At 34.4% G+C, this 19,670-nt stretch overlaps 1 protein-coding gene across 1 annotated transcript in view; it reads right to left on the reverse strand.

The window, feature by feature from the left end:
- RECK (reversion inducing cysteine rich protein with kazal motifs) overlaps nucleotides 1–19,670 on the reverse strand; it is a 445,421-nt gene that overhangs the window by 104,230 nt on the left and 321,521 nt on the right. The window contains exon 9 of the mRNA XM_053714521.1: nucleotides 12,173–12,440. Within this exon, the coding sequence (XP_053570496.1) occupies nucleotides 12,173–12,440 (268 nt within the window). The remainder of the gene's footprint in view (nucleotides 1–12,172; nucleotides 12,441–19,670) is intronic.

Genomic DNA, 19,670 nt, shown 5'->3' on the forward strand with positions numbered 1-19,670 from the left:
GTTGTATCTCTTTTTACTTATGTATTTGTTGTGATATTGTATGTATAACATGTTGTATCTCTTGTTACTTATGTATCTGTTGTGATATTGTATGTATAACAAGTATCTCTTGTTACTTATGTATCTGTTGTGATATTGTATGTATAACATGTTGTATCTCTTTTACTTATGTATTTGTTGTGATATTGTATGTATAACATGTTGTATCTCTTGTTACTTATGTATCTGTTGTGATATTGTATGTATAACATGTTGTATCTCTTGTTACTTATGTATCTGTTGTGATATTGTATGTATAACATGTTGTATCTCTTTTTACTTATGTATCTGTTGTGATATTGTATGTATAACATGTTGTATCTCTTGTTACTTATGTATCTGTTGTGATATTGTATGTATAACATGTATCTCTTTTTACTTATGTATCTGTTGTGATATTGTATGTACAACATGTTGTATCTCTTTTTACTTATGTATCTGTTGTGATATTGTATGTATAACATGCATCTCTTTTTACTTATGTATCTGTTGTGATATTGTATGTATAACATGTTGTATCTCTTTTTACTTATGTATCTGTTGTGATATTGTATGTATAACATGTTGTATCTCTTTTTACTTATGTATCTGTTGTGATATTGTATGTATAACATGTTGTATCTCTTTTTACTTCTGTATCTGTTGTGATATTGTATGTATAACATGTTGTATCTATTTTTACTTATGTATCTGTTGTGATATTGTATGTATAACATGTATCTCTTTTTACTTATGTATCTGTTGTGATATTGTATGTATAACATGTTGTATCTCTTTTTACTTATGTATCTGTTGTGAAATTGTATGTATAACATGTATCTCTTTTTACTTATGTATCTGTTGTGAAATTGTACGTATAACATGTATCTCTTTTTACTTAAGTAAAAAGAGATACATGTTATACATACAATATCACAACAGATACATAAGTAAAAAGAGATACATGTTATACGTACAATTTCACAACAGATACATAAGTAAAAAGAGATACATGTTATACATACAATTTCACAACAGATACATAAGTAAAAAGAGATACATGTTATACATACAATATCACAACAGATACATAAGTAAAAAGAGATACAACATGTTATACATACAATATCACAACAGATACATAAGTAAAAAGAGATACAACATGTTATACATACAATATCACAACAGATACATAAGTAAAAAGAGATACATGTTATACATACAATATCACAACAGATACATATGTATCTGTTGTGATATTGTATGTATAACATGTTGTATCTCTTTTTACTTATGTATCTGTTGTGATATTGTATGTATAACATGTTGTATCTCTTTTTACTTATGTATCTGTTGTGAAATTGTATGTATAACATGTTGTATCTCTTTTTACTTATGTATCTGTTGTGAGATTGTATGTATAACATATTGTATCTCTTTTTACTTATGTATCTGTTGTGATATTGTATGTATAACATGTTGTATCTCTTTTTACTTCTGTATCTGTTGTGATATTGTATGTATAACATGTATCTCTTTTTACTTATGTATCTGTTGTGATATTGTATGTATAACATGTATCTCTTTTTACTTATGTATCTGTTGTGATATTGTATGTACAACATGTTGTATCTCTTTTTACTTATGTATCTGTTGTGATATTGTATGTATAACGTATCTCTTTTTACTTATGTATCTGTTGTGAAATTGTATGTATAACATGTTGTATCTCTTTTTAATATGTATCTGTTGTGATATTGTATGTATAACATATTGTATCTCTTTTTACTTATGTATCTGTTGTGATATTGTATGTATAACATGTTGTATCTCTTTTTACTTCTGTATCTGTTGTGATATTGTATGTATAACATGTATCTCTTTTTACTTATGTATCTGTTGTGATATTGTATGTATAACATGTATCTCTTTTTACTTATGTATCTGTTGTGATATTGTATGTACAACATGTTGTATCTCTTTTTACTTATGTATCTGTTGTGATATTGTATGTATAACATGCATCTCTTTTTACTTATGTATCTGTTGTGATATTGTATGTATAACATGTTGTATCTCTTTTTAATATGTATCTGTTGTGATATTGTATGTATAACATGTATCTCTTTTTACTTATGTATCTGTTGTGAAATTGTATGTATAACATGTATCTCATTTTACTTATGTATCTGTTGTGATATTGTATGTATAACATGTTGTATCTCTTTTTACTTATGTATCTGTTGTGATATTGTATGTATAACATGTTGTATCTCTTTTTACTTATGTATCTGTTGTGATATTGTATGTATAACATGTTGTATCTCTTTTTACTTATGTATCTGTTGTGATATTGTATGTATAACATGTATCTCTTTTTACTTATGTATCTGTTGTGATATTGTATGTATAACGTTGTATCTCTTTTTACTTATGTATCTGTTGTGATATTGTATGTATAACATGTTGTATCTCTTTTTACTTATGTATCTGTTGTGATATTGTATGTATAACATGTATCTCTTTTTACTTATGTATCTGTTGTGATATTGTATGTATAATGTTGTATCTCTTTTTACTTATGTATCTGTTGTGATATTGTATGTATAACATGTTGTATCTCTTTTTACTTCTGTATCTGTTGTGATATTGTATGTATAACATGTTGTATCTCTTTTTACTTATGTATCTGTTGTGATATTGTATGTATAACATGTTGTATCTCTTGTTACTTATGTATCTGTTGTGATATTGTATGTATAACATGTATCTCTTTTTACTTATGTATCTGTTGTGATATTGTATGTACAACATGTTGTATCTCTTTTTACTTATGTATCTGTTGTGATATTGTATGTATAACATGCATCTCTTTTTACTTATGTATCTGTTGTGATATTGTATGTATAACATGTTGTATCTCTTTTTACTTATGTATCTGTTGTGATATTGTATGTATAACATGTTGTATCTCTTTTTACTTATGTATCTGTTGTGATATTGTATGTATAACATGTTGTATCTCTTTTTACTTCTGTATCTGTTGTGATATTGTATGTATAACATGTTGTATCTATTTTTACTTATGTATCTGTTGTGATATTGTATGTATAACATGTATCTATTTTTACTTATGTATCTGTTGTGATATTGTATGTATAACATGTTGTATCTCTTTTTACTTATGTATCTGTTGTGAAATTGTATGTATAACATGTATCTCTTTTTACTTATGTATCTGTTGTGAAATTGTACGTATAACATGTATCTCTTTTTACTTATGTATCTGTTGTGATATTGTATGTATAACATGTATCTCTTTTTACTTATGTATCTGTTGTGATATTGTATGTATAACATGTTGTATCTCTTTTTACTTATGTATCTGTTGTGATATTGTATGTATAACATGTTGTATCTCTTGTTACTTATATATCTGTTGTGATATTGTATGTATAACATGTTGTATCTCTTTTTACTTATGTATCTGTTGTGAAATTGTATGTATAACATGTATCTCTTTTTACTTATGTATCTGTTGTGATATTGTATGTATAACATGTTGTATCTCTTTTTACTTATGTATCTGTTGTGATATTGTATGTATAACATGTTGTATCTCTTTTTACTTATGTATCTGTTGTGAAATTGTATGTATAACATGTTGTATCTCTTTTTACTTATGTATCTGTTGTGATATTGTATGTATAACATATTGTATCTCTTTTTACTTATGTATCTGTTGTGATATTGTATGTATAACATGTTGTATCTCTTTTTACTTATATATCTGTTGTGATATTGTATGTATAACATGTTGTATCTCTTTTTACTTATGTATCTGTTGTGATATTGTATGTATAACATGTATCTCTTTTTACTTATGTATCTGTTGTGATATTGTATGTATAACATGTTGTATCTCTTTTTACTTATATATCTGTTGTGATATTGTATGTATAACATGTTGTATCTCTTTTTACTTATGTATCTGTTGTGATATTGTATGTATAACGTATCTCTTTTTACTTATGTATCAGTTGTGATATTGTATGTATAACATGTTGTATCTCTTTTTACTTATGTATCTGTTGTGATATTGTATGTATAACATGTATCTCTTTTTACTTATATATCTGTTGTGATATTGTATGTATAACATGTTGTATCTCTTTTTACTTATGTATTTGTTGTGATATTGTATGTATAACATGTATCTCTTTTTACTTATGTATCTGTTGTGATATTGTATGTATAACATGTATCTCTTTTTACTTATGTATCTGTTGTGATATTGTATGTATAACATGTATCTCTTGTTACTTATGTATCTGTTGTGATATTGTATGTATAACATGTTGTATCTCTTTTTACTTATGTATCTGTTGTGATATTGTATGTATAACATATTGTATCTCTTTTTACTTATGTATCTGTTGTGAAATTGTACGTATAACATGTATCTCTTTTTACTTATGTATCTGTTGTGAAATTGTACGTATAACATGTATCTCTTTTTACTTATGTATCTGTTGTGAAATTGTATGTATAACATGGAAACTAATTCACCAAGAAACTATTCTGATTCTGAGAAGTTCATTGTCGCTCTGGAGATGATTTTATCTGTGTGTTTTCAGAGGTTAAATACATAGTTACAGTATATGCAAGCACCAGCGTAATCATAAAATGATTCTATATATTATAGCATTTTCTTTTTTTAAAGGACAGTCTATTCAAAATTACACCTTCATGATTTAGATAGGACATTTTAATTTTAAACAATTTCCTAGTTTACTTTTATCATCAAATTTGCTTTGTTTTCTTGGTATTCTTTGTTGAAAGCTAAACCTAGGTAGGCTTAAATGCTAATTTCTAAGCCCTTGAAGGCCGCCTCTTATCTCTGTGCATTTTGACCATTTTTAACAGTTAGACAGCGCTAGTTCATGCGTGCCATATAGATCTCATTGTGCTCACTCTTGTGGAGTTATTCATTAGTCAGGACTGACTGTCAAAACTAACTGAAATAAAGAGGCAGTCTTCAGAGGCTTATATACAAGGTATTTACAGAGGTAAACAACTTTCCAATTTACTTCTATTATCTAATTTGCTGCATTCCCTTGATATTCTTTGTTGAAAAGCATATCTAAATAGGCTCAGTAGCTGCTGATTGGTGGCTGCACATAGATGCCTCGTGATTGGCTCACCCATGTGCATTGCTATTCCTTCAACAAAGAATATCTAAAGAATGAAGCAAATTAGATAATAAAAGTAAATTGGAATGTTGTTTAAAATGTATTCTCTATCTGAATCATGAAAGACATTTTGTGGGTTTCATGTCCCTTCAATACAGTTCTATACTTGCTTTGTAAGTAAAAGACAGGACCAGTCCTCTTCCAGATTATTGTAATAAATAGCATGATCTTTGTGGTGGGCAAGTACATTTTTATTTACTTAGAGGTTCAATCGTTCTCTATAAATAGATGAAAAGGATTAGCAGATTTTTCCCTGCATGTCATCTGGAGTTAAGAGAAGAAAAAATGCCTAGGTTGCTTCTTTTTTTTTTTTTTTTTCTACAGGTACAAATTGGTGCTATAAATAATTGTCATTACTCTTTTCACTCCATTTTTCTTCTACATCCCTCTTGTTAACATATCCCACCTGAACAGCAATCTAAAAATAGTACATGATTCTAAGCAGTTTCATGAATTCTTGTCAGTTTTAAACTTGTTCTTCATTAGTCCCATTCCCTTTGGGCAAGATTGCCTCTTCTAAGAACAAAAGACTTTGAGCTAGATACAAGTAGAGTGCTATTTAGTGCTTTTGCTATAGCGCTTCTTGCTCTAGAAGTAAACTTTTTGTACACGTCGGTTTGTGCTGGTATTACGAGTTGAAAGTAAAAAGTTATTACGCTTGCGCTTACCCGACACGAAGCGCAAAAACCCGAAATTACAATATCACATGCACGATAACCTATTCCCCCATAGATGTCAATGGAGCAAAAACAAAAACAACTTGAACGCATATTCTCATGTGTGCTAACCAAACATGAAAATATGAATATTTCACATTCCAATGTTCTGCACATAGCACAATATGTTCTATTTATTCATAAATACACACACGCACACATATATATATATATATATATATATATATATATATATATATATATAGAGAGAGAGAGAGAGAGAGAGATGGTATTTTGGTACAATATATATCTATACATGGTTATATATAGGTATATACTGTGTGTGTATATATGTGTGTATATATAGCAAAGAAAAAAGGGGCCCAATGGCACTACTGTGAGGTAAAAAAGGGAAATTATAATTACTACTAATAGCTAGGAGGGAATAAGATCATACCCTCCTATGGCTGTAATCTGAAATAGTAAAACTACTCGGTGCTCTATACTAAGCATAAATTGAAACAAAAAGAGGTATAGACCTCCAAAATAAGTACATATAAATAGTACTCACATTCCCTTTATGTTAGATATTAGACTGAGTGTGGATGGCGGATAAACTAGGAAAATTAAAATTTTACTTTTATTGGGACTTTAAAAATAATGGCAAGACAATACAATTTAAAATTACAGGAACATGAATTAACTTAAGTCAGGACACGAGCAGCGGTAACTAGTAAAACTAGTAAGGGGTAAAACCTTGTTAATATAAGTTATTAGCTAGTCAAATGTTTTGGAAAACCTAGGATGTCAAATTAATCCATAGTCCAAAGACTAATATGCTAATAAAATATTTCTCAATGGTGAGACGTGGGAATTCCAACTGGTAAATATAGGTCAGATATAGTGATCAGATAGAATGTCAGCATGCAATAGTGTGGTGGTTATGGTATATTGTGGTATACCATGTACATATAGTTGGATAGGTTATATTATATATGGAATATACTTCTACTTTGACCAGAATTTATTGGTATTGCAGTAATTAAGTAAATACGATCAGCTTAAATGAAGTTGTAAATGGAATCAACTTCAGTCAATACATTCCTCATGAATAAAGTAATTCCAATTAATCGATGAAATATAAGGTGTTAATCTAACAGAGTTACCACTATTGTTGATGGATAGCAGAAACCTAAATAAATTAATGGGATGTCAAAACTTATACTGCTGTAAGTCATAGGCATTCACTATTATTGGAAATAGCAGCAGCCCTTAGGATGCAGTCACTTAACACTAGTTGTTAATCATAAGTAAGAACTACCACTATCCCCTAACTAGGGATTAGACAAGCTGTGAGAGAGAGAGATATATGCCCAGGCAGTAATTTGATTCTATACTATATAAAAAATTATTGGCATCCAATAACTTAAGAGTAAGGATCAAACACATTGGGCTCTATTTATCAAGCTCCGTAAGGAGCTTGACGGCCCCTGTTTCTGGCGAGTCTTCAGACTCGCCAGAAACAGCAGTTATGAAGCGGCGGTCACAAAGACTATCAGGCTATCAGTAGGTACATACTTAGGGCTAGATTACAAGTGAAATGCTAAATTATTGTGCGCCCGCAAATGGGCAAATTTGCCCATTTGCGGGAGCGCAATAATTAATTAGCCATTACAAGCGCCTTTACATTGCGGTCTATGGGGAACTATGTGTTCCCAGTAAATATATATGTATATGCTTATATACATAATTATGGGTTAATATGTGCATATACACATATTAACACACAAATATATATGTAAAACAGTCCCCCATTGACCTATATGTAAAAGCATCCCCCCACTGCATTTTTTTTTTTTTTAAATATGCTCATATTCATATTTTATTTTATTGCACTGTTCTCTTTATTTTGGGGGCAATTGTGGCAACTTTTTATTTTTAACCAAAGGTCTGACCTCTGGTTAATTGCACTTAGCGCAATGTGAAAACACAAGTTTGCGGGAGCATTAACCAGCCACTTGTAATGGCTAATTATTAAACGTGTGCCCGTAATAAATTTTGCTCCTTTTACGGTTGCACGTAAAGATCCACTCGTAATTTGGCCCTAATTTTTTCCTTTGTCTTCTGAAGGTAAATTAGTTTTTTATGGTCAGGAATATAATCTTGATAATTTTTTTTTTAGAACTTTGGGGAATCTTTTCCTAAGTGGACGTGACAATTTTCCAATCTCCCATATGATTTATATTTCTTTTAAAGGAAAATTTATTTTTCAGATTCTCTATGAATACGAAGTGTGGTTTCTTTCTTTTGAGAGGTCTTGTTTCCTATTTTTGACAGATTTGTAATTGCTGATCTAGTTTCAGAAGATGCTGCTGTTGAAGATTTTCCAAATCCTTTGGCAATGTCATTATTCATATTAATGCTCGTTACGTCTTTAACAGTGTTCCCAGTATGGATCATTTCATGTTTAACAGATATGGGGGCAGATTTATGAAGCAGCAGATGCTTTTTATTCTGCACGAGCCTTCCGGCTCGCCGGGAAACAGGAGTTAAGAAGCAGTGGTATAAAGGCCGCTGCTCCTTAACTCATCCGCCATATCTGAGGTGGTGGACTGCAATCATCCTGATTGGGATGATTAACACCCACACGCTCACTACGTCAGTCAAAAGCTTGTGCACAAGACTTACAAGAAACTGCACATGCGTATTTGCACCAGAATCACCGTAATTATGATATGTATGCAAATAAGAAGCGGAATATGCATGCGTGTCATGAACGTGTCATGAGTTATATGATGCTATTGAGGGAGTAACGCATGCGCATAAGTTAGTAATGACGTCGCGAGAAAGGGGCTGAACAAAACGGACATTGGAGAATTGAATCTTACATTTTTGTCAATCAATGTAGGGGATATGGCGTGTGGATGAAAATAGTGAAACAGAGGATAAATAAAAGGTAAAAAAAAAAAACGGTATGATTAAAATGTATGCTAAATGATGAATGAACGTTAAACTCATTTCAAATCAACTGCAGAACGGCGTGATCAAGTCCCCCGGACTTGACCTTCAGTTTAAATGTAATGTTTTATAGTGCTATGCATTTATAAATATAATAGTTTCAAATAAAAAAATAAGAAATCAAGTAAAATTATATGCTGTTGTGAACTAAACATCTTGTTTTTTCACCCAAGTTCTAAAATTGTTTATTGGATTCATATTTTGTAAATTTTCATTGCATCTATTAGAAATAAAACATTATTGCTTTTGTAATATAATACTGCATATTAAAAGGTACAAATCCTTAAACATCTCTGTCATTCTGATCTTTATTCTAGATCTAGTCCAATAAGTCTAATAGTTGGACATTTTCTCTTCCTGAGAACCTTAGTAGCTTTCAAAAGTTTTACAAACTCCTTGTTTAAACCTGTGAATGGTTTAATCATTCTGCTTATTTGAAAGTGATTTTTCAATATTATCTCCAGTAAAGTGCCTGGTTTGTTTGCCTTTTCTTGTGAGATTCCTTAGCTTTTTTTTTTAAATGTTTTGGTTCATTTCACTCAGAAAACTACGGTAGTTATTCAGCTTCCTGGTTGATCATTGAGATATATATATATACACACACAGAGAGAGAAGTGCACTCACAGGAACGAACATCCAGCTCAATACCATTGTTATCGTGTTCTATGGCGATTTACCACCTGGGTGCAACTTCTTTTAGCCCAGTAATGCTTTTCACAGAGTAGAACTTTCCTGTAGCATATCAGTCTGATCCCGCCTATTACGGTCAGTCCAGCACCGAAATACCAGGCAATTCCTCTCTGAACAAGGAACACAGCAACCCCAGATGATCATTTTGGCCTTCATTGGGTCTCGTCAGTGAGGTATAGCAGTATTCCTCTAAGAACACTGAGCAAGGAGTCCACGTCTGGTTGCCCCTTTTTCCCATAGGGAGACTAAATACACACAGAGAGTAGTGCACTCACAGCAACCAGACGTGGACTCCTTGCTCAGTGTGCTTAGAGGAATACTGCTACACCTCACTGATGAGGCCAAATGAAGGCCGAAACAATCGTCTGGGGTTGTTGTTTCTGAGAAACGATCGTCTGAGGAATTGCCTGGTATTTCGGCGCTGGACTGACCGTAATAGGCGGGATTAGACTTATATACTACAGGAAAGTTCAACTCTGTGAAAAGCATTACTGGGCTAAAAGAAGTTGTACCCAGGTGGTAAATCGCCATAGAACAGGCTAACAATGGTATTGAGATGGTTTTTTGTTCCTGTGAGTGCACTTCCGTGTGTGTGTGTGTGTGTGTATGATATATATATATATATACACACACATATACACATACACACGTACACTCACTTTGGAGCACAGTCAAATACCTGAAAACATGAAAAACATATACTAAATATCGATGCAGGAAAAGGGTAGTACTGTGTTAGCCAGTGTATTCAAAGAAAGTAAAAATCCTTTTAAAAGAAAATATAAAAGTGAGGGCTCTATGTACTAAGCAGTGAGAGCCCTTGCGGGGCAGGTTTGCAAATACAAGCCTGCTTCCCGCAATGTAAGAAGCAACAGTCATTAGAGCGCTGCTTTTTACACTTGACTCTACACCACCTCTGAGGTGGCGAGGAGAAATCACTGAGCACTCGCTCCGGGTGATTGACAGTCTCTTCCCTCACATGATTGATAGTGCAAAAGAAGGAGCGGGCTTTAGACGCACACTTGAGCGTGTAATGTAACATACAGGCAGCGGATCCTGTTCGACCACTGCCCGGATGTAACGAAGGCGAGTGGACAACTTTTTGAATTGAAAAGCTTTTCCGCTCACCTTTTAGTACATGGGGGGGCCTTAATAGCTAACTAATAGTGGATACAGTTGCAAGCTTTCAGGAAACAGCCTGACAAAGGGACCTCAGTCTCCTGAAAGCTTGCAACTGTATCCCCTATTAGTTAGCTATTAAATGTGTCATCTTAACATCACTTTTGTTATTTTCTTAAAAAAAAAGATTTTAACTTTCTACTAAATATTAATAATATTTGTGTTTTACATGTACATATTTTACATTTCAATGTTTTTCACATAGGAGTTTTTTTTATTGCTATATATTTCTCTCTCTCTCTCTTTATCTATCTATCTATCTATCTATCTATCTATCTATCTATCTATCTATACTCCTTTAATGGTGCTGTAGGCCTCTTGGCAGCCTCCCAGACCAGTTTTCTTCTCGTCTTTTAATCAATTTTGGAGGGACGTCCCGTTCTTGGTAATGTCCCTGTTGTGCCATATTTTCTCCACTTGATGATGACTGTCTTCACTGTGTTCCATGGTATATCTAATGCCTTGGGAATTCTTTTGTACCGTTCTCCCGACAATGAGATCCCTCTGATGCTTTGGGAGCTCTCTGCGAACCATGGCTTTTGTCAGGAAAGACCTACTAGAACAGCTGAACTTTTTTGGGGGGTTAATCAGGGGTTAATACTTTTATTGCTGCTACACAGGTGCCTAACAAGTTTTATACTTTACAGACACTTAAAGTGAATGTAAATTTTGATGCTAAAGTGCCCGGTTTTTAAAAATTATTATTAAAACAGGGGCACTTTAATACATCAAAATTTACATTTCACTCCTGTTGTGAAAAATAACGTACCTTTTAATCATGACAGCTGCTCCAGCTTCCCCCGGTTGTCGCAAGCCATTTCTGACGTCAGAAATGATGGATAGGTCATCCTCCAATCACAGCTTCCCCCTCCGGGGGAATCAGTGTCTGATTCAACGCCATGATTGGAGGAAGCCTGCTTCATCATTTTAGACCCAGGAAGAGGCTTTGTGACGGGTGGAGGAAGCTGGAGCTGCTGTGAAGATTAAAAGGTAATTATTTTTTTTTCTCAACAGGAGTGAAATGTAAATTTTGATGAATTAAAGTGCCCCTGTTTTTAATCAAATTTTTAAAAACCGGGCACTTTAGCCTCAAAATTTACATTCACTTTAAACGTTATAAAAAAGCATGTTAAAATATTGTTTGCATAAAAAAACAAACAGTAAAGAAAGGGAATTTGTTTCAAAATAAAATGATCCACCGAAATAGAGCATTTCTGTGTCTTTTTAATTGTAATCAGGATCTTTGTCCATAGTATTTTTCAGGTCCAAAAAATAATTATGATAGGTTTATTCTTTTTCTCTTGGCATTACCAGTGCATTAATATCTATTAGGCATAAAGAATAAAAGAACACACTTACCTACATATGGAGGAATTTGCCTTTGAACAGCAATGTAGTTTAGCCCCATCGAGCCCTGTGGAAGGAGGAGGGGCAATGGTAACTCCAGGATGAGCTGACCTTGAACTCTCCAAGAAACACTGCCAGAGAGGATCCTGGGGCAGAGGAACTGTTTTACACCCCTCAATAATGCTGTCAATTATCTCATGTTCTGTTTTCTTGGACATGAGAATCCTTTTACACGCTGTTTGGCACCCATGATCCTCAGCTCTGTCACAACAGTACAGACCTGAAAAGAAAAACAATCTGTGATGTCTGCTCAGCCCCCACATCCTATTTAAGTATATGCAATGTAATTATATTAAAAAAGTCTTTTTTTTACAACAACTAGACAAACACATTGTCCATTCGCCCAGTACATATCTCAGAGTCTAGGTAGCTGCCAATTGGTGCTCACTCAAGATTCATTTATTTTCTGCTCAGTAAAGATATTGGGCCCGGTCATCTAAAGCTCTCTGGGCTTGTGAGATTATTAAAGAATGCTCGCCAGTCCTATTTCCCTGGTGGAATGATCTAAAGGTAAGGTCTCGGTAAGGGGCGTATACTACATTTTCGTATGAAAAGTGCACAATAATATTCATATTTTAAACATTATACAAAACGAATAATTTAACTATTCACCCCAAAATAAGCATTGTATTGTTAAGGTCCATCAAACATTGTAACAAAATTCTATGCCAAAAATCGTATTTTACCAAAATACAGGAATAAATCATATGAAATATGCACATTGTACATTGTAATTTTCGTACACTGGATGTGCAAAAATCACTTAGGCCTAGATTTAGAGTTCGGCGTTAGCCGTGAAAACCAGCGTTAGAGGCTCCTAACGCTGGTTTTAGGCTACCGCCGGTATTTGGAGTCAGTGATTAAAGGGTCTAACGCTCACTTTTCAGCCGCGACTTTTCCATACCGCAGATCCCCTTACGTCAATTGCGTATCCTATCTTTCCAATGGGATCTTCCTAACGCCGGTATTTAGAGTCGTTTCTGAAGTGAGCGTTAGAGCTCTAACGACAAAACTCCAGCCGCAGGAAAATAGCAGGAGTTAAGAGCTTTCTGGGCTAACGCCGGTTCATAAAGCTCTTAACTACTGTACCCTAAAGTACACTAACACCCATAAACTACCTATGCACCCCTAAACCAAGGTCCCCCCACATCGCCGCAACTCGATTACATTTTTTTAACCCCTAATCTGCCGACCGCCACCTACGTTATACTTATGTACCCCTAATCTGCTGCCCCTAACACCGCCGACCCCTGTATTATATTTATTAACCCCTAACCTGCCCCCCTCAACGTCGCCGCCAGCTACTTACAATAATTAACCCCTAATCTGCCGACCGCAAAGCGCCGCCACCTATGTTATCCTTATGTACCCCTAATCTGCTGCCCCTAACACCGCCGACCCCTATATTATATTTATTAACCCCTAACCTGCCCCCCACAACGTCGCCGACACCTGCCTACACTTATTAACCCCTAATCTGCCGAGAGGACCTGAGCGCTACTATAATAAAGTTATTAACCCCTAATCCGCCTCACTAACCCTATCATAAATAGTATTAACCCCTAATCTGCCCTCCCTAACATCGCCGACACCTAACTTCAATTATTAACCCCTAATCTGACGACCGGAGCTCACCGCTACTCTAATAAATGTATTAACCCCTAAAGCTAAGTCTAACCCTAACACTAACACCCCCCTAAGTTAAATATAATTTTAATCTAACGAAATTAATTAACTCTTATTAAATAAATTATTCCTATTTAAAGCTAAATACTTACCTGTAAAAAAAAATCCTAATATAGCTACAATATAAATTATAATTACATTGTAGCTATTTTAGGATTAATATTTATTTTACAGGCAACTTGGTAATTATTTTAACTAGGTACAATAGCTATTATATAGTTAAGAACTATTTAATAGTTACCTAGTTAAAATAATAACAAAATTACCTGTAAAATAAGTCCTAACCTAAGTTATAATTAAACCTAACACTACCCTATCAATAAATTAATTAAATAAAATACCTACAATTACCTACAATAAAACCTAACACTACACTATCAATAAATAAATTAAATACAATTTCTACAAATAACTACAATTACATAAACTAACTAAAGTACAAAAAATAAAAAAGAACTAAGTTACAAAAAATAAAAAAATATTTACAAACATAAGAAAAATATTACAACAATTTTAAACTAATTACACCTACTCTAAGCCCCCTAATAAAATAACAAAGACCCCCAAAATAAAAAAATTCCCTACCCTATTCTAAATTAATAAATTTAAAAGCTCTTTTACCTTACCAGCCCTGAACAGGGCCCTTTGCGGGGCATGCCCCAAGAAAATCAGCTCTTTTGCCTGTAAAAAAAACATACAATACCCCCCCCAACATTACAACCCACCACCCACATACCCCTAATCTAACCCAAACCCCCCTTAAATAAACCTAACACTAAGCCCCTGAAGATCTTCCTACCTTGTCTTCACCATACCAGGTTCACCGATCCGTCCTGGCATCCGGTGCTGAAGAGGTCCAGAAGAGGCTCCAAAGTCTTCCTCCTATCCGGCAAGAAGAGGAACAGCCAATAGAATGCAAGCTCAATCTGATTGGCTGATTGGATCAGCCAATAGGATTGAACTTGATTCTGATTGGCTGATTCCATCAGCCAATCAGAATTTTCCTACCTTAATTCCGATTGGCTGATAGAATCCTATCAGCCAATCGGAATTCGAGGGACGCCATCTTGGATGACGTCCCTTAAAGGAACCGTCATTCGTCGGGAGACGCCGGAAGAAGAGGATGGATCCGCGTCGGCTGCTTCAAGATGGACCCGCTCCGCACCGGATGGAAGAAGATCGAAGATGCCGCTTGGAGAAGATGTTTGCCGGTCCGGATGTCCTCTTCTTGCCGGATAGGAGGAAGACTTTGGAGCCTCTTCTGGACCTCTTCAGCACCGGATGCCAGGACGGATCGGTGATACCTGGATGGTGAAGACAAGGTAGGAAGATCTTCAGGGGCTTAGTGTTAGGTTTATTTAAGGGGGGTTTGGGTTAGATTAGGGGTATGTGGGTGGTGGGTTGTAATGTTGGGGGGGTATTGTATGTTTTTTTTTACAGGCAAAAGAGCTGATTTTCTTGGGGCATGCCCCGCAAAGGGCCCTGTTCAGGGCTGGTAAGGTAAAAGAGCTTTTAACTCTATTAATTTAGAATAGGGTAGGGCATTTTTTTATTTTGGGGGTCTTTGTTATTTTATTAGGGGGCTTAGAGTAGGTGTAATTAGTTTAAAATTGTTGTAATATTTTTCTTATGTTTGTAAATATTTTTTTATTTTTTGTAACTTAGTTCTTTTTTATTTTTTGTACTTTAGTTAGTTTATGTAATTGTAGTTATTTGTAGCAATTGTATTTAATTTATTTATTGATAGTGTAGTGTTAGGTTAATTGTAGGTAATTGTAGGTATTTTATTTAATTAATTTATTGATAGGGTAGTGTTAGGTTTAATTATAACTTAGGTTAGGATTTATTTTACAGGTAATTTTGTTATTATTTTAACTAGGTAACTATTAAATAGTTCTTAACTATTTAATAGCTATTGTACCTGGTTAAAATAATTACAAAGTTGCCTGTAAAATAAATATTAATCCTAAAATAGCTACAATATAATTATAATTTATATTGTAGCTATATTAGGATGTATTTTACAGGTAAGTATTTAGCTTTAAATAGGAATAATTTATTTAATAAGAGTTAATTAATTTCGTTAGATTTAAATTATATTTAAGTTAGGGGGGTGTTAGTGTTAGGGTTAGACTTAGCTTTAGGGGTTAATCCATTTATTATAGTAGCGATGAGCTCCGGTTCGTCAGATTAGGGGTTAATAATTGAAGTTAGGTGTCGGCGATGTTAGGGAGGGCAGATTAGGGGTTAATACTATTTATGATAGGGTTAGTGAGGCGGATTAGGGGTTAATAACTTTATTATAGTAGCGCTCAGGTCCGCTCGGCAGATTAGGGGTTAATTATTGTAAGTAGCTGGCGGCGACGTTGTGGGGGGCAGGTTAGGGGTTAATAAATATAATATAGGGGTCGGCGGTGTTAGGGGCAGCAGATTAGGGGTACATAAGGATAATGTAAGTAGCGGCGGTTTACGGAGCGGCAGATTAGAGGTTAATAATATAATGCAGGGGTCAGCAATAGCGGGGGCGGCAGATTAGGGGTTAATAAGTGTAAGGTTAGGGGTGTTTAGACTCGGGGTACATGTTAGAGTGTTAGGTGCAGACGTAGGAAGAGTTTCCCCATAGAAAACAATGGGGCTGCGTTAGGAGCTGAACGCGGCTTTTTTGCAGGTGTTAGGTTTTTTTTCAGCTCAAACAGCCCCATTGTTTTCTATGGGAGAATCGTGCACGAGCACGTTTTTGAGGCTGGCCGCGTCCGTAAGCAACTCTGGTATCGAGAGTTGCATTTGCGGTAAAAATGCTCTACGCTCCTTTTTTGGAGCCTAACGCAGCATTTTTTGGGACTCTCGATACCAGAGTTAATTTTATGGTGCGGCCAGAAAAAAGCCCGCGTAGCATTAACAGCCCATCTACCGCCAAACTCCAAATCTAGGCCTTAGAAATTAGTACTTAAAAGTACAAAATAGAAAGGGTAATTGCTGTTTTATCATAAAATGGGCTGAACATGGGCGTTCCATGGGAGTATAGGAAATGGTCTCGCTAATCCCAGAATAATTGTGTAAAGATTTTTGCACTACAGATCTCACATATTATTCTCGCCAACTATAAGATGGTGAGCTTTTCTCAAAACACTCCAAATACTTAATAGACTAATAGAAAAACACATGAATACAAAAATATAGTCGAATGTAAGAAGCTATACGCAGAAAGCAGGGTAATGTGATTTATATTGGCTGCAGGATTTAATTTTGAAAGTGTTCCCACTTCTCCCTGCTAACCGCACTGTGGAGCGAAGTGTCCCTATCCATTGAGCCCCATTACTTTCAATAGGAGCCATCTCACCACTTGCAAGGACTGCCCCTTCTCTTACAATCATTCCACCAGGGCACACCCTGCGAGAGTTGGCGAGAAAAAACACAAATGATCTGGTGAGGTTTAGATCATCAAGCCCATTATATGCAAATGCCTATCTTTCTGGGTGACATTCTCTGGCAAGGTTTTGACATCTCAGAGTGTAGAGTGGCTAGCTGTCCTCCACAAAAATATTGGCTGGCCTGCAGGTGACTGAGCTGCCAGTTACACACACTTAGCAGTGATTTCATTCCCCTTGATTTCAAGAACACACACAGAGGAGTGTTTTGAAAACCATAATGCTGCTACTCAGTTGGTTTTATAAAAATTGGATGTTTAAATGTCCATGACAAGGTTACAAGGGGAGCATCATACCTCCCAACATTTTAAAATGCCAAAGAGGTGCACCTTTTGTGTATGTATATATATATATATATATATATATATATATATATATATATATATATATATATGTGTATATATATATATATATATATATAATGTGTGTGTGTATATAATCCACTGAAATAAGTGCACTCCCACGAACCGTAAATTTTAATTCTGCCAGGGTGCTATAGAAAGTTCAAATATCCAAGTTATAACACAAGCACTCACTGGTCTTGATAAAGGTGAAATTAAAAGTGTTTTATTCCATATAAACCAGTGACGTTTTGGGGTGTTCACCCCTTCATCGTTGGTCTGATGAAGGGGTGAACACCCCGAAACGTCACTGGTTTATATGGAATAAAACACTTTTTATTTCACCTGTATCAAGACCAGTGAGTGCTTCTGTTATAACTTGGATATTTGAACTTTCTATAGCACCCTGGCAGAATTGAAATTTACTGTTCGTGGGAGTGCACTTATTTCAGTGGATTATATACACACACGCATTTTATATATATATATATATATATATATATATATATACACATATACACAAATATATATATATTTTTTATTTCACCTGTATCAAGTCCAGTGAGTGCTTGTGTTATAACTTGGATGTGTGTGTGTATATATATATATATATATATATATATATATGTTACAGGTAAAGTCAGATATTGGGCAATCTTATGATTACCCGAATAAAACTGACATTACCCAGCGGCTCTGGGTAAAGCCCAATGTACAGTGGGTATAGAAAAGAATCACCTCCTTTGAAAATAATCACATTTTGTTGCTTTGCAGCCTAAAATAAAGACAGACAGTTTTTGTTTATCCAGTAGTAATTACTCAGCGCAACTTATAACATCCAAGTGAAAGATATAACACCAACATGTCAGGCAACAATAAAGACAATTCAACCCCCAGGCAGAGGCAAAAAAAATAGTGAAGATGGGGGAATTACAGTGCACCGGATTACCCGGGTAAAACCAGATGTATGATCTTACATTGGGCTTTACCCAGAGCCGCTGGGTAATGGCAGTTTTACCCGGGTAAACGTAGGATTACCCTATATCTGACTTTACCCATAACATATATATATATATATATATATATATATATATATATATATATATATATATATATATGTGTGTGTGTGTGTGTACGTACACACACTCTCCAAAAGGTGCACCTCTTTGGAATTTTAAAATGTTGGGAGGTATAATGCTCCCCTTGTAATCTTGGCCATCATGGACATTTAAACATCCAATTTTTATAAAACCCACTGAGTATGGTTTTCAAAACACTCCTACCCAGATATCTGACTTTATCCGTAACATATAATATATTTATTTTTTAATGACATCATACCTCTGGGTGCAAAAAAATCATTCAGTATAGTACAGTTGTTGTGCAGACCCTTATTGTAATTGTAATAAAGTCAATTATATGGCAATTATAAGTAGGTAATGAACATCCTCTATATTCAATACTTTAAAACAGGGCTCAACAAACCCAGGAGCCTGGGAGCCACTGGCTCCTAGAATTTTACCCCTGGCTCCTAACTTTTTGGATTATTATCCATATATCTATATACAAATCCAGCTGTCTGGGTCCTAAAAATATGCCTGGCTCCTAAATATTCTTACTGGCTCCTATTTTTGAACATATTTGTCAACCAAAGTTTAAAATTAGACCTAAAATACTAGGCATCAACAGAACCGATCAAAGATACAAACCTAGCTCTAAAACAGAGTTTATTGCAAACAACCTCTTTGCTCAAAAATAAGTCCAGAAAGCAAAAGATAGAGGTAAATATGGCTCAACTCTAGGGGGCACTCAAGTCAAAATAAACTTTTATTATTAAAGGGACACTAAACCCAATTTGTTTTCTTTAATGATTCAGATAGAGAAGGCAATTTTAAGCAACTTTCTAATTTACTCCTATCATAAATTTTTCTTTGTTCTCTTGCTATCTTTATTTAAAAAGCAGGAATGTAAAGCATAGGAGCCAGCCCATTTTTG

Source organism: Bombina bombina, chromosome 5 (genome assembly GCF_027579735.1).
Source record: "Bombina bombina isolate aBomBom1 chromosome 5, aBomBom1.pri, whole genome shotgun sequence".
Taxonomy (NCBI): Eukaryota; Metazoa; Chordata; class Amphibia; order Anura; family Bombinatoridae; genus Bombina; species Bombina bombina.